This window comes from Urocampus carinirostris, chromosome 19 (genome assembly GCF_059441175.1).
Source record: "Urocampus carinirostris isolate Australia breed hairy pipefish chromosome 19, RoL_Ucar_1.0, whole genome shotgun sequence".
Lineage (NCBI taxonomy): Eukaryota > Metazoa > Chordata > Actinopteri > Syngnathiformes > Syngnathidae > Urocampus > Urocampus carinirostris.
In genome coordinates this window covers 15235562-15250070 of record NC_142367.1, presented here as the reverse complement: position 1 = coordinate 15250070, position 14509 = coordinate 15235562, and the positions used below count along the sequence as shown (strand labels likewise).

Sequence of the window (14509 nt, the reverse complement as noted above, 5' to 3'; positions counted from 1 at the left end):
ATAGGGAATAGCTGGCAATACCACAGGGAGCCCGTGAAATCCTAGCCAGCCAAGTATTTATGCTAAGCTAAACGGTGGAGTAGAGCTAATACGAAAAGTAAAGCTGGTTTAATTAATCAAATTAATTTGACTAATTTAAAAAATTGTCAATTTGAAAACGACAAAATAGGAAATGAAGTGTAGGACTTGAAGACTTAAGATATAGATGATTAAACAATAGTTAGTGAGGCATTTACTAAGTGAGCCACTGAGCCACGAGTTAATTCTCCTTTAAACAGATAAAAATAAAAAATAATTGATTTTTTTCCACCCTTTCTTAAGGATACACCTTGAGTTGTATCACCTATGTTTTGAAGGGTTTTACTTCCTTAAAATTATTCTTCTGTATTTTCTTTTATCATTTTATTGTATTTTTATTTTTAACTTTTATTTTTATTTATTCATTAATTGTATTATTTTTGTACTTTTACTTTCTTTTTTTGTATTTTTTCATTTGTATTTATTTTTCATGTTTCTTTTAATGTATCTATCATTATTGTTATTATATTACTCTTGGGGTGGGGGATTTTTCTTTTTTTCTTTATTTGTACTTTTTACATATATTTTTCTTTTTTTTGTCTAGATGCTTTGTACAGGGTTTATTTTTCATCAGCATTTTTTTGGAATATCTGTTTATTGGGGTTTATTGTTAAAACCATCTCGGACTAATGGAAATTTAAAAAAGAGAGATATTTTATATTTTGTTGATATCGGCCAGAAATAATTCTACGTACCTGCAGTGTAGGCTTCTTGCTTCTCGATGAACTCAAATTCATTCCTCTCGTACTTGGCTCGTATCCATTGCTCTCTTAGCATCCTGGGAACACATGGTTAGTTTTTTTGTGGTTTTCCTCAAAATTATAATACAATTTGTCCTCAATTTTTGTTTGTTTACTGATTTTTTTCAAACACAAATTATAGAGCAGCCGCAAAGCTTCTGTTGTGCTAAAAGTTGCTAGCGCAATAAAACATATGATAAACCCTTATTATAATATATATATTAGCGTACTTACTTGCAGTCAGTATGTGTGGGTCTGTAGTAGAAGGCCGGGACGTTCGGCTCATATTTCTCCTTGGCGACATTGTTACCCAAATCGGCGATGAGCTTAAAGAAAGAAAAGGATTGGTTGATATTTTTGGGTATTTTCCTGCATGATTTGTCTTGATCACTGATTACTGATGCCCGCTCCTTTGGCCCAAATTGCCGCGGGCTCTTATTGGGTCCCGATCAGTATTTGTACCCAGTCCTGGCTGTCCCCTTTTGTCAGTCCAACCTCAGTTAACACTAGGCAAGCCTTTTTCGACCCCAACTCCCACCTGTCCTGTATTTTGCTCCCGTCTGTCCCCCGGCTTCGACCCGTTTTTTATCCTGACCACGTCTACTCTCCCGTCCCGACTTTCGACCTCTTTTTGTTCCCGACCACGTCTTCTTTCCTATCCTGGCTTACGACTCGCTTCCGACCCTGACCATGTTTTTTCTCTCCTGTCCTTATGACCCGTTTTTCCGTCCCCGACACCGCAACTGCTCGCCACAGAAGATCCACTTCCGCGTTCGGAGCTCAATCCGAGTTTCAGAGAGACCTGTTTCCCGCGTCCAGCAATCACCGGATCATAGGCGCAACCTTTTCTCTTTTTCCCAATAAAACTTGTGAGAAACGCAACGCAAGTGGGTCCTGTCTCTGTTCTGGTCTTGACATTGTCTTTATTATGATAAACAGCATTGAAAGACCAAAGCTAGAATAGAATATATGCAAAACATATTATATTACTCATCTAGCCTATTAATAATTCATGGTGCGCGGGTATTAAGCATTCAGCACGTTTTCCCTTTTTTTCCAGCTCAAGATCTTGAAAGGATCACATATCTTTAAACAGTCTTTTATTTTCTTTTTCTTTAAAATACTGGACTTTTTTTGTATGAAGATGTTAAACATGTAAATATATAACACACCCACACATTGGATTACTTAGATGTTAGCGTAAGTAAAATACAATTTAGATATAAAATAATATATATAATTTAAAGATATTTTTATTTATTTATTGACTTATATTACATTTTCCTAGTACATATTGTTTGTTATTGATTACAGTGATATAGGGTTCTATATCTTATACAGTAAAAACATATAAAAGCTATATCAAGAAAAAATACAATTCACATAATAAAAATGAAAAGATTCAACCCAGAAATAATATATCATAGACAAAAAATTGCTAGTTACATCTGCTTTTCAGTGATACAGATACCGAGCACATTACTTTTGATTTGTTTAAATTCTCGCACAAAAAAAACCATAAGATAATTTGGGGGTAAAAACGGTTTTATGTCAAGAACCTGAACAGGAGGAGGACCCAGAAGCGTAACGTTTCTCACACACCTTTTATTTTAAGGGAATGGGGCAGTCATGCCCATTTACACAAACGCCAGTGATTCAGCGATCGCTAGGCGGAAGAAGAAAGACAGCAGTCTGGTGTGGAACAGGACGCCAGAGACCAACAAGATCGATACCAGTTACACGAGCCGATACCGGACAGATGGCGTCAATACCGGCCAGAACTGGACTGACAGGATTGATAACAGAAATAGGAGACTGGAGACAGAAAACAGACAGGACGAGATACCAGAACGATACCGGGCACTGGAGACCGGAGACCGATATCAAAACAGGATCGATACCGGACAGGAGACACAAACAGGATCCCGGTCAAGATACACAAACAGGATACCGGACAGAATCAAAACACACGTCTGTCAGGTGCAGGGGTTCGTTGACGAACTGGCTAAGGGTGAGTGAGAGCACTCAGCTTAACTGGGGGGGAAGCCAATCAGTCAACGAGCCGAAGCTAGCGCCAAAAGGGCGGGGCGCCATGGGCAACCGTGACATTTTAATTACTTAAATTGCATACACCAATTAAAGGATTTTTTCTACTACTGTAATTACTTATTTATAGTTTTTTTTTAAATGGCCACAAGAGAACCCCATATTTATTTGTGTATATCAAGTACCCCTGATTTTTGATTAAAACTCCATATAAAAGGTTGTTAGACTTTTTCTCAGTTTTGTAAACAATGTAAGTGGAAAATGTCCTTGAATATGTGCGGCCATGATTAAAATCCTTTATTGACAATGTAAACGATGAACACGATAGCGACATAAACTTGACAATGTATTTATATAATGTCCTACAAAGTCAGATTCATTATCATGCTGTTCTTTGCTCATTTCCTTTCAGGACCGCTTTCTTTCTTCTCCATTCTGTACCATAAAAATACAGACGCGCCCCTACTTAAGACCATTCAACTTATGGAAAACGGTAGAAACAAAGATTTTTTTCGGAATGTCGAAAAATATCCGGACATTGCTGTAAGTTCAATTTTGTATTGTGTGCACCTTTTTCCGAGTACAGGACATAACTGTAGTGCTTCTTTCCGCCGCTAACGGCGTGTTTCGCTGTGAGAGGTCAACCAGCATCCACCCAGAAGAAAAAATCCGCCTTCTCTTCCTAGTTCGTGTGTAAACATTCTATACTGTATCTCCAGCGCGCTCGTGCATCCAATCAATATGGTTGGTGTAAAGTGTAAAGGCGAGCTAAGCTGTTTCAATTAAAATGAAAGTGGAATAAGAAAGCTTGATGTGGTTGAGAAAATGGTTGGATCGCTTTTTTTAGGCCACTCTCTAACTCTCTTGAAGCCAATCTTACAAAGTTAAGTTAAACTTAATTTTATTTATCTTTTTCGAGCATAATATTTAATTAAATGTTTATTTTTTTTGTAAAAAACAATACAGGTTACCTATAAAAACCTTAAACATACAAAAAATAGCACTGAAGCAACTTACGGACAAATTCAACTCACTAACAATCGTTTGTAGGTAGGGCAGCATTTGTACTGTGATTATGAGATTGTATCAAAAGCCTTTTTGTGTGTCATCTATATCACTGGTGGTCTAGTAGTTTGGTGACCCAGGTTCGATTCCCGTTGCATCCATTGTATTGCCATGTGTCATGATTGCTGATTCAGCGCACCTGTGACTGCCCAATTGGCGCCAACAGCCCTGAGCGCTGATTGGTTCAAAGACTCTTTTTGGAAGCCGTCGGACCGTTTGCGAACCTATGCTCCCAGCTAGGCAAGCTCCATACCTTCCGACATTTTCCTGCCCTGTTTTCTCCTGCCTGAATCCTGTTGCAGACCTGTTTCTGGACGCGTTTCTGCCCTGCTCTTCCATTCCGACCATCGACCTGTTTTGCCCTGTTTCCTGCCTGATACCTGTTGCTGATCCATTGATACCACCCTTGCTCTCCCGTCCCGGCTAGCGACCAGTATCCCTGCTGCCTACGATTATCCTCGCTCTGTCATGTCTTGCATGGTCGCCATGACAACCAGCTGGTCCCGCCCCTTGACACCGGCTGACACAGATTGTCTTAATGAGGTGTGTGATTCATAAGGTTTCGATTGGGACTGCCGGTTGCGAGATCATTATTCTGTTCTGCATTGCCCTGTGTTGCTCTGTTCTGTTCTGTTTGATTCGAGGAAGACCTGTCATGCCCGTTTGTCTGAGTTAGTGCTTTTAAGCCTGTTTTGTGAGTATTACCTAGTCTGAGTTCCTGATTGCCTGTAAGCCTGTTTTTGTTTTGTTTTTGTCCCTGCGTGTTGGACGACTTTTATTTTCTAAATAAAAGTAACTGATCGTTACGCAATTGAGTTCACCCTTCTTGCCCTCCCGGTCCGGTTCCTGAGACGCTCGACACGGAAGTGCCACTTCCGCGTTCCTGCTACCCGGTCCGTCGATCATAGGATCATGGAAGCAAGCACTGCTCTCTCTCTTTATCAATAAAACTGAGTAAACGAACGCTACTGGGACCTGTCTCTGTTTCTGGCTTGTGACACCATGGTGGTCAGCGATATTTTTCGACTAATGAATCATTGCACAAATTCATTGGTATGCCATACAACCTTGTGTATAACAGGCTCCAAACTTTGAGGTTTGTTTTTTTTATGTTAAAAAAAGGGTTATACACGAATAAATACATTTGTGAGTAAATCATTTGAGTGTAATGAAATGAAATGATCTGCATTTATATAGCGCTTTTCAAGTCAAGACTTCCCAAAGCGCTTTACAGTGTGCTTTAGATTTCCCAATAGCGGTCGTGCAGCCATGTAGGGCGCTAACCTGCTTATTAGGGGTATTAGGGGTTCAGTGTCTTACCCAAGGACACTTTGACATGTAGGAGCCGGGATTCGAACTGCGATCTCTTGATCCCAAGACGAGCGCTCTACCTCCTGAGCCAATGTATTACTATTATTGCGAAAACAGACTATTCTGCGTACAAAACATTTGAAATGAAGTCATCCTGCTTTTAACCTCAGCCCTTTCATGCTTCCATTTACTGCCGCCTTACATCTCAACCTTCATTGAATGACTCACATGATTAATATTGCGCCCTCCCCCCTCCACTTACCCGACAGCCTGTTCAACCACTAAAGGGATGACCTCACATATCACTTCCAGCTTCCTCATTATCATCTGCAAAATATTCAGCTTGGGCTCACCGTTTTCTATGTATAGACCCATTTCCTTGTTTGTAAACGGTGTGACGTAGCCAAGTGCACATTGTTGAGGCGGAACGGCAGAATTCATGTCAGTTTATACCAGCCCTTTGACAGAAACAGATCCTAGATAATAGACAGGAACGTCTCAGATAAGCACAAAGAATGAGGAAGCAGCAAGATACCGACTTCCATATTCTTTTGATTTTGAGAGCGACTATTATCTTTTACAACAGATGCCGCAATGTGGAGCCATACCTTTTTATGACAGCAAGTTAAATGGGTGAAAGTAGTGGCTTAAATTACATTTTCATTTTTAGAGCAGTTAAGTGAACACATAAGTTTAACTTAAAAAGAATAGAATTTCCTTGATTCACATTTGTGTTAAATAATACTAACAAAATGAACAATCAATAATCAATCAATCAATCATTAACAAAATAATAATGTTCTATTATTAGCGTAAATTCCGGACTATAGAGCGCACCTGATTAAAAGCCGCACCCACCACATTTCGGGAGGAAAACCGATTTTGTACATACACAAGCCGCACCTGTATATTAGCCGCATGTGCCCACATTGAAAAAACGCAACATAAACACGAAATTAACCCATACCCGATATAGTCCAAAAAACACAGCCGGCAAAATGAACGGAAAACGATACCGGTACTTAACATTTAATGCAGACCTGCAGAGTCCAGGTGCCCGTTGAAAGTAATCCAAGGAAAAAAGTGTATATTTCCAAAGGTAAGGGTGGGAAAAATATGTATCCACTATTATCGGCCGCGTCCACAAACACGTCTCACCTTTACTCCACTGCCCGTCAGCCCGCGTTTGCCCCGCCCCTTCTTTCTCATCTGCTCATGCAAAACATCAGAATAAGTTTCTAAAATAAATACATTACAAAACTATACACTTGCAAATACATATTATACATGGTTACACATATTTACAAAGAAAGATGGTACACTGAGAGAGTTTTCAAAGCTTTAATAATAATATTATAACTTTCATCCCAAACCGTGCCTGTGAAGGGTAGCAAAACGCTACTAGCAACACGCTCGCGACACAGTAAACAGCGTTGTTAAAAAAACAAATCAAACCTGTAGTAAGCACGGTAAACCGTCCTCATCTTACTCCTTTTAACTGACGTCATCAAAGTCGTCTTCCTTCAGTATGGGAAAGAGACTTTGTCATGTAGATGTCCTCCCACGCTCCCTTATTCAAAAACACGCTAGCGTCACGCTCACAAAGTAAAGTTTACGTGCAGTAGCTCTGTCTCCTTCTATATCGGACTGCTCGATTGCGTTTAGCTTGAAAGTTGCGTCATGTGCCTTTCTTTTTGCAATTTGCATCATGAGGATTTGTCTACGCTAATTTAATTTGTGCACAAGTTAAGAAGTTGCAGTCTAAATCTTACCTTTTGTACTCGAGTGCCGCTGGCGGCCGTTAGAAAAATTACATAAATTGACCGCATCACTGAATAAGCCGCAGGGTTGAAAGTTTGGGAAAAAAGTAGCGGCTTATAGTCCGGAATTTACGGTACATACAATACACATTATATGAAATATATATTAATAACAATGTTAATACTGTCAGGACCAGAACGGAAACAGGACCCAATTGTGTTACGTTTCTCACAAGTTCTCTAGGCGCGGGAGGCAAGTCGCTCTGAACGCGGAAGTGGATCTTCCGTGGTGAGATATGGCGGTGTCGGACGCGGAAAAATGGGTCAGTAGCCGGGCCAGGAGAGCAAAAATGTGGTCGGGTTCGGAAGCGAGTCGGTAGCCAGGAAAGGAAAGTAGATGTGGTCGGGGACAAAAGTGAACGAAAGCCGGGAAGGGAGTGTAGACGTGGTCAAGATCAAAAAAACGGTCGAAGCCGGGGGACAGACGGGAGCAAAAACAGGGGAGTCAGGGTCGAAAAAGGATTGCCTAGTGTTAACTGAGGTTCACAGATGGACTGACAGAAGGGGACAGATAGGAGTGGTTTTAAATGAGGACAGGGAGCCAATTAGAGTCCGAGGCAGTTGGCGCCAAAGGAGAGAGCACGGGTGAATCACATCGGTAATCATGACAAAAGCTGGGGTGCGTGGTTTGAGGGGGTCCTTAAATAGTTGAAAGTAGAATACTCTCTCGATTAAGTGTGTGTTAACAATCCTCAACTGAGTTTAAAGAGCCTTTATAGAAATAATTTGTCCCACCTATCTGCTCTTATCTTACTTTAAGGAAAGCTGTTCAGGGCTGCACAAGACATTAGGAAGCAGGAGAGGGACGATGGGGGAGGGGGGCGTAGAGTCATTTCATGCTCATCTTCGCAGTTATTTGTTAGTGTAGCATGAAAATGGTAAAATTAAGAAAATGTCTGTTTCAATTACAGTCCAAACACCAACCCAAAAAGATGAAAAAAGAAAAGTTTATTCAAGAGCATCTAAGATATGCATGTACTTGGCAAATGACTTGAAGCCAGGAGATGGCGGCAGAGAGTAACAAAGTTTCAAATCCATGACATCATCATTAAATATGTAGTAGCTAGCACCAATCCAAGAAAACGTACAGTCTATAGTAGGCATTGGTAGCAAACTGTGCTTTGCTTTATTTTTGTATTCAGCCAGCATAAACCAAAAACATGATATATACAAGAAATCATTTGACACACTAACTCTCAATAATTATAATATAATATATGTAAAAGAATAGAGTAATAAAGATATTGTAGTGTATAATACAAGGTAATTATATTGAATAGTTTAAAAAGAAAGAATATGTAAATAACAAGACTAGAGTAGAATAGGTCGGAGGAACGTCGTTGGCATAATAATGTCATTATTATACATAATAACCTAATAATTTCTCGTTAAAACTTTTCCTGACACTTAGCCTACTTACACTTACTAAGGCATTTGGCATTCAAGTTAATACAAACCAGAGCTCCATGATAACTTACCAGATATGAAATAGGCAACGTATACGTGGAAATTTCTGATGATGTATTCAGTTCGGTCAGGTATTTTAAAGAATAGCAGCCATGGGCTGCTATGGTGCATTTGAAAAGGCCTGTTTTCCTCTGCAAATTAAATCCTTAAATTTGCGATCTGGGCACCCATATACACAACAGCTGGCCATGTTCTTTTTTAAATTGAGACTCTAAAACTGGAACTCAACCAAAGAATCTTTCCTCGCTCTATTCAAACTCGCACTGTTACTCCTGCTGTTTTTGGTCAACAATGAGCACGCATCCTTCGATGATGAGCAATGTTCCCAACTAAATAATTATCAAACATGTCCAAAACTTGACATCAAGTTACATTTTGCTGAGTTTCCGGCAATGCAAAATTATTTTTCTCCTGAATGAATTGACTCATGTACTATTGCAAAGGTTGTACGGCCTACAAACGTCTTTCAAAAGATGTCCATTTCTTTTTTTTCCTGATATATTTTGTCGCAGAATACTAACATTTTTGGGGGCTTATTTAGTCGGTTGCAAGTTACAGAACTGTACTTAATCACATTTTTAGTGGAAGTACAATGTTGGAAACAAGATTGCCTTGGTATAATTGGAAATTATTTGAATGCAACAGAAACTTTTTCTTCTTTTTCCGTGTTTTTTTCTACTTTTTTTTTAAATTCCTTTAAAAAAATCTCATTGTGTTTATTTTTTCTTAGCTGTTACTTTTTTCTTTTTTCTCTTTTGCTTTTATTTATGTATTTTTTTCTTTTTTGTTCTATTCCCCCCTTCCTTTAAGTCATTTTGTGCATAATTTTACATAATATTTGGTCATGTTGGGATGAAAGAAGTGAAAACAACCTGAAGAGCCGTTTAGGACCCGGTTCCTTTTAGTGAGCCGAGCCGAAGAAGCCGGTTCTCGAAAAACTGACTTTACTCAACTACGTTCTACTTGGACCTTGACTTCAAAATACCGCATTTAGAACACAGCGTCAGTGGAACCCGTGTATTTTTACCTTCATGCACTGTAACTTTGACTTAATTCGCTTCTTAATTAGCAATTTTGAGCCCTCATTTTTGTGAGCTGGCTAGATTTTCTTGTGCGCTGAGAATGTGCGGGCAGTGCGCGATTGCGTACGCGCGCAGCTTAGAGGGAACATTGATGATGAGGCAAGCTGAAAAGGGGTCTATAATATGACTTTTTTGCAAAATAGCCTCTGCGGACGCTCGCTCACCTCCACATCGGCCTCCTCCCACGTGTCCTGAAGGGACTTGACTTGGCTGATATGTGGGATGACGCGGTGAAGGAGAGAGCAGGCCTGGCAAACAAACACACCCAGTGTCAGTGATGCCCAGTCTGGCTCTGCGGGCAGAAGACAAGAGCAAGGAAAAGGGGGATGATGAGGGAACGCAAGCAGGGGTAAGGAAACAAAGCCAGATTGAAGGCTGGTCAGTTGGTAGAGGGAAGAGATTTGAAAGCAGCTTGTTAAAAAATAAAAAAGGCGCCAGAGCACAGCAAAATGTCATTTTCAGGAAATCTTGTTTAGCTGGCAAACAGGAAACAGAGCTTCTGAAATTAGATCAACTACAAGACACACTCCGGGTGTCGTCACCGGAAATCTACTCTGTTCTTGAGACTAAAACAGGGCCATTGAACCTACAAAAACCGGGAAAGAATTCTACATAATGGGGGGAAAAAAGCAACCATTTTCGGTCAAATGTTCACTCTGGTAACATGGAATCATGTTCAGATTTGCAAAAGTATTTTAATATTGTAGCCAATTTTTGTATGAATTCTTGCAAGCATTACAGGACTCATAATAAGTACTTTTTTCTATAATGATGTACATTTTTTTTTATGAAACTTTGCGCAGAAGTGACTTCACACGCAATGCGTTGTTAGCGGAAGTGCTCATGGATGCTAACGCCATAGCAATAGTCTGTGGTCTATACAGTCCTTTGAAACTCCTTGTGATAAAGGGCTATACAAATAAATATGACATGACATGAAGAATAAATGCAACCAATTTATTTTTGAAAAAAATATATAATTCATAAATGTATCTTATCTAAATGTATGTAATCTAAAATCATCTATAAATCTGGATATGAGTGTGGGTATTCGTATGAGACTTATAGGCTCTGAAACCTACCTGATTTTCGTGAAAATTTTACTTTAGGTCACTGGGAGTGTTTTAGCTAGGTTTTGTGTCAAGACATCCCCAATAAATACCAACAAAATTGATAAACTTGACCCGACTGTAATAGCCCACACAGACGGAGGACCCAGACGCGTAACATTTTATTATACGGGAATGGGGCAGTCATGCGCGTGAACACAAACGCCAGGGATGCGGTGATCGCTGGGCAGAAAAAGTGAAACAGAGAAATCAGAGGCAGACGAGATCGAGGCAGGACAGAACAGATGGGATCGATACAGGACACACGGGTAGATACCGGACGGGACAGACGGGATCGATACCGGATACTGGCGCAAGATACCGGACAGGACGAGACCGACAGGATCGATACCGGATACTGGCGCAAGATACCAAACAAAATCACATTTTTTAAGTCATTTTATTTCACTGTGTGACGTTAGATAATTTGTAAAATGGATGATTAAGAATAATTCCAGAACGTGTGTCCCATATGAAAAAATGTATCACTTTAAACTTGTCTGTCTCCTGCAATTACTTAAGATCGTTGAGGCTCATTTTTACGTTCATTTTCTTCATAAATAATGGTTTCAAAACAAGGTGCAAGCAGAGTTCTTTACATATCATTGGTGCAGATGGCGCAGGGAAGAGAGAAGTGCCCTGTGGGCTAGGTCTGCACCGGACCATTTACATTACCAACGTAAGATTGGCTTTGCACAAGTCAAACTCTAAAATGTGCTTATCAAAATTATAGCAACACAGGTGAAGTTCACAATGGTACACTTTCATCTCCAAGCCATAGGTTACCGACAGGGTTGGGTAGGGTTACTTTAACTGGATTACTTTCAATTACTTTTGGATTACTCCAATACCAAATATGCTAATAAAAGCCAAAGAAACTAAATATGAATAAAATTACTAAATTTTGTGCAGGCTTGGGGAGTAACGGAATACATGGAACGGCAAAAATGATGTTGGCAAGATGTTTGGATTTATTTTCATTTTGTTTCTGTCGCATTTGATGTTAGTTTTGCCGGAGATCAAAGCCAGGAGAGAAAGCTTACCACGTGTTGTGAGTCATCATTATATTCATATTTAGTTTATTTGTCTTTTATTAGCATATTTGGTATTGGAGTAATCTAAAAGTAATTGAAAGTAATCCAGTTAAAGTAACCCTACCCAACCCTGGTTACCGATCCCTGATAAACAGTAGCATGTGGTAAAGGGATTAGTGAAATGTGAACACTTAATTCTAGATACCTAAATATTATGCAATTAATTATTTTTTATTTATTATTTTCTTTAATTAACAAATTGTATTTTTGTCTGAATTATTAAAACTGATTTTATTGTACAAATTTTGGGGCATGGATTTAAGAAATTATGTGTGTTTTTTATGTCAGTGTGCCAGTTTGTTTTTGCTGAGAACAGATTACCATGGCATTAACATACAGAGATTCAGATTCAGATTCAGATTCAGATCTACTTTATTGTCATTCTAGTACACGTGTATACAGAACGAAATGTCGATGCATCTGACCCCCACAGTTTCCTTGAATGTACAGATATAAATAATGTTGTATTGTATTTTGGCTACGTATAGTATTTTACCATAGTGCCGATAGTGCAAGAAGAGTAGCTAACCAGATGCGCAAAATGGGCAGTCAGGTTAACAAGTCAGGTACACAGTAACATTAACACTGTAACAATAACGCTGTAATTACAATAGTGCAGAGAGCAATGTGCAAGGAGTGGCAAGCTATAAAAAAAACTGCCAGTAGTGCAAAAGTCAGATTAGCAGCCGTTTAGATTTAAGTTAACTATATGTTAGATTGACCATTTAACAGTCTAATGGCCAGGGGGACTAGACTATTGCGGAGCCTGGTGGTCCTGCACCGCACACTGCAGTACCTCTTCCCAGAGGCTAGCAGAGTGAACAGTCCATGATGGGGGTGAGAGGGGTGAGATGCAAAATAAACAAATCTCAAGATGAAACCCCTTCTCCCTTGACATCCCAGAAAACGTGAAAACGCGGAAAATGCGGAAATTACATATCGACATCATCTTGCGCGACAACCGGCTGCTCTAAGAGGTGGTTACCGAGGTAACGCTCTGTTATACATTTGATGTCACTCATCTGTTTGCTTGCAGCATGCACAGGTTTCGTGCTCATCATTTTGCAGCCGACCGTTAAATGCAGGTACAGCTCGGGCCCATTATAATCGCGTGTGAGCTGCTTCTTACCCCAGTGGATTATTTAGTTATTTTTACCACAGAACATTTTCAATCCCTGAATACACCCAGTCAAAAGGAAAATTAATCATTAATAAGTGATACAAAAGATATAATAATGTAAAATATAATTTTTGGAATGAAAAACGTATTTTTTCCTCCCTCATATAATGAATCCTGTGTAACGATGGAAAAATGAAATCCATCCATCCATTTCTGAGCCGATTATCCTCAGTAGGGTCGCGGGGGTGCTGGAGCCCATTCCAGCTATCTTCGGGCAGTGGGGAGGGACATCCTGAACTGGTTGCAGATCACACATAGACGGACAACTCACTCGTTCATTCACACCTAGGGACAATTTTAGACAGGCCAATTAACCTGACATGCATGTTTTTGGAATGTGGGAGGGAACCGGAGTGCCCGGAAGAAACCCACACAGGCACGGGGAGAACATGCTAACTCCACACGGTAGCTGAAAGTGAAATCCCCACACCATGGGGCTGCGCACTAACCACCCAGCCGCCTTGATGGCAAAAACACAAAATATTACAAAATATTATTATCAGAAGGACTATCTAAAATATGACGATTAACAAAGACAAATTCCTTAAAACAAAATATTACAATAAATTAAAAACTACATCGTATTGTCCAGTCTGAGTTATATCTGTCTTTTGATATGTTAATGTGAAATAGAAATAAAAGTTCATGTAAACTCTTAAAAACATTTTTTTAAATGAGGCAACGAAGATGATCCGCTTTCAAAGCTGAAAAAAAACACAATTTTCTTAATTCATGATATGACATTTAATTTTACAGAATATTTTGTGAGAATGACTTTTTCAAAACTATCTCAAGTGAAAAAAATGACATTTTAATTTACTCTTTTTCTATTCAAATAGGTCTATGAACTAAATGTGTAGAGTCGTAAAAAAATAACACAATAAAAAAGCATTTTTTATTTATTTCTATTTTTATTTTTAACTGTCTTATCCAAAAAATAATGAAAATAGTGGGCAGGAATAAAATTTTAAATATCTTTTTCACATTATAATAAGACAAATTAAAAAAAATATATAAAAACAATACAATTAAAAGTATTTTTATACATTCATATCATAAAATAATAATAATTTGAGACATATTTTTTAGTCATATGAAAAAACATTTTCAAATGACTTCTTTTAATAATTAAAATAATTTAAAAAAAATCGAATACCTTAAATAAGAAAAAATGCAAACTTCAGTTTAACCGATTTCATAACTGTTTTCTTTTGTTTTATGATGTAGAACCTATTGTCATGATTACTGATGTGAATCACCTGTGCCCGCTCCTTTGGCGCCAACTGCCTCGGATTCTGATTGGCTCCCTGTCCCTATTTAAACCCACTCCTTTCTGTCACCTGTTGTCATTCCGTCTGCGAACCTCAGTTTAATCTAGACAAGCTTTTCGACTCTGACTCCCACCTGTTTTTGGTCCCGTCTGCTTCCCAGCTTCGACCAGTTTTTTTATCTTGACCACGTTTTTACCCTCCTGTCCCAGCTACGGACCTGTTTTTTTTCCGTTCCCGACACCGCCA

At 39.0% G+C, this 14509-nt stretch overlaps 1 protein-coding gene across 1 annotated transcript in view; it reads right to left on the bottom strand.

Moving 5' to 3' along the window:
- Positions 1–14509, bottom strand: part of LOC148347472 (arf-GAP with dual PH domain-containing protein 1) — a 38549-nt gene that overhangs the window by 10125 nt on the left and 13915 nt on the right. Inside the window, exons 2-4 of the mRNA XM_088323140.1 lie at positions 9774–9901; positions 1053–1144; positions 774–856 (exon numbers count right to left, since the gene is read on the bottom strand). Of these exons, the coding sequence (XP_088179266.1) occupies positions 774–856; positions 1053–1144; positions 9774–9901 (303 nt within the window). The remainder of the gene's footprint in view (positions 1–773; positions 857–1052; positions 1145–9773; positions 9902–14509) is intronic.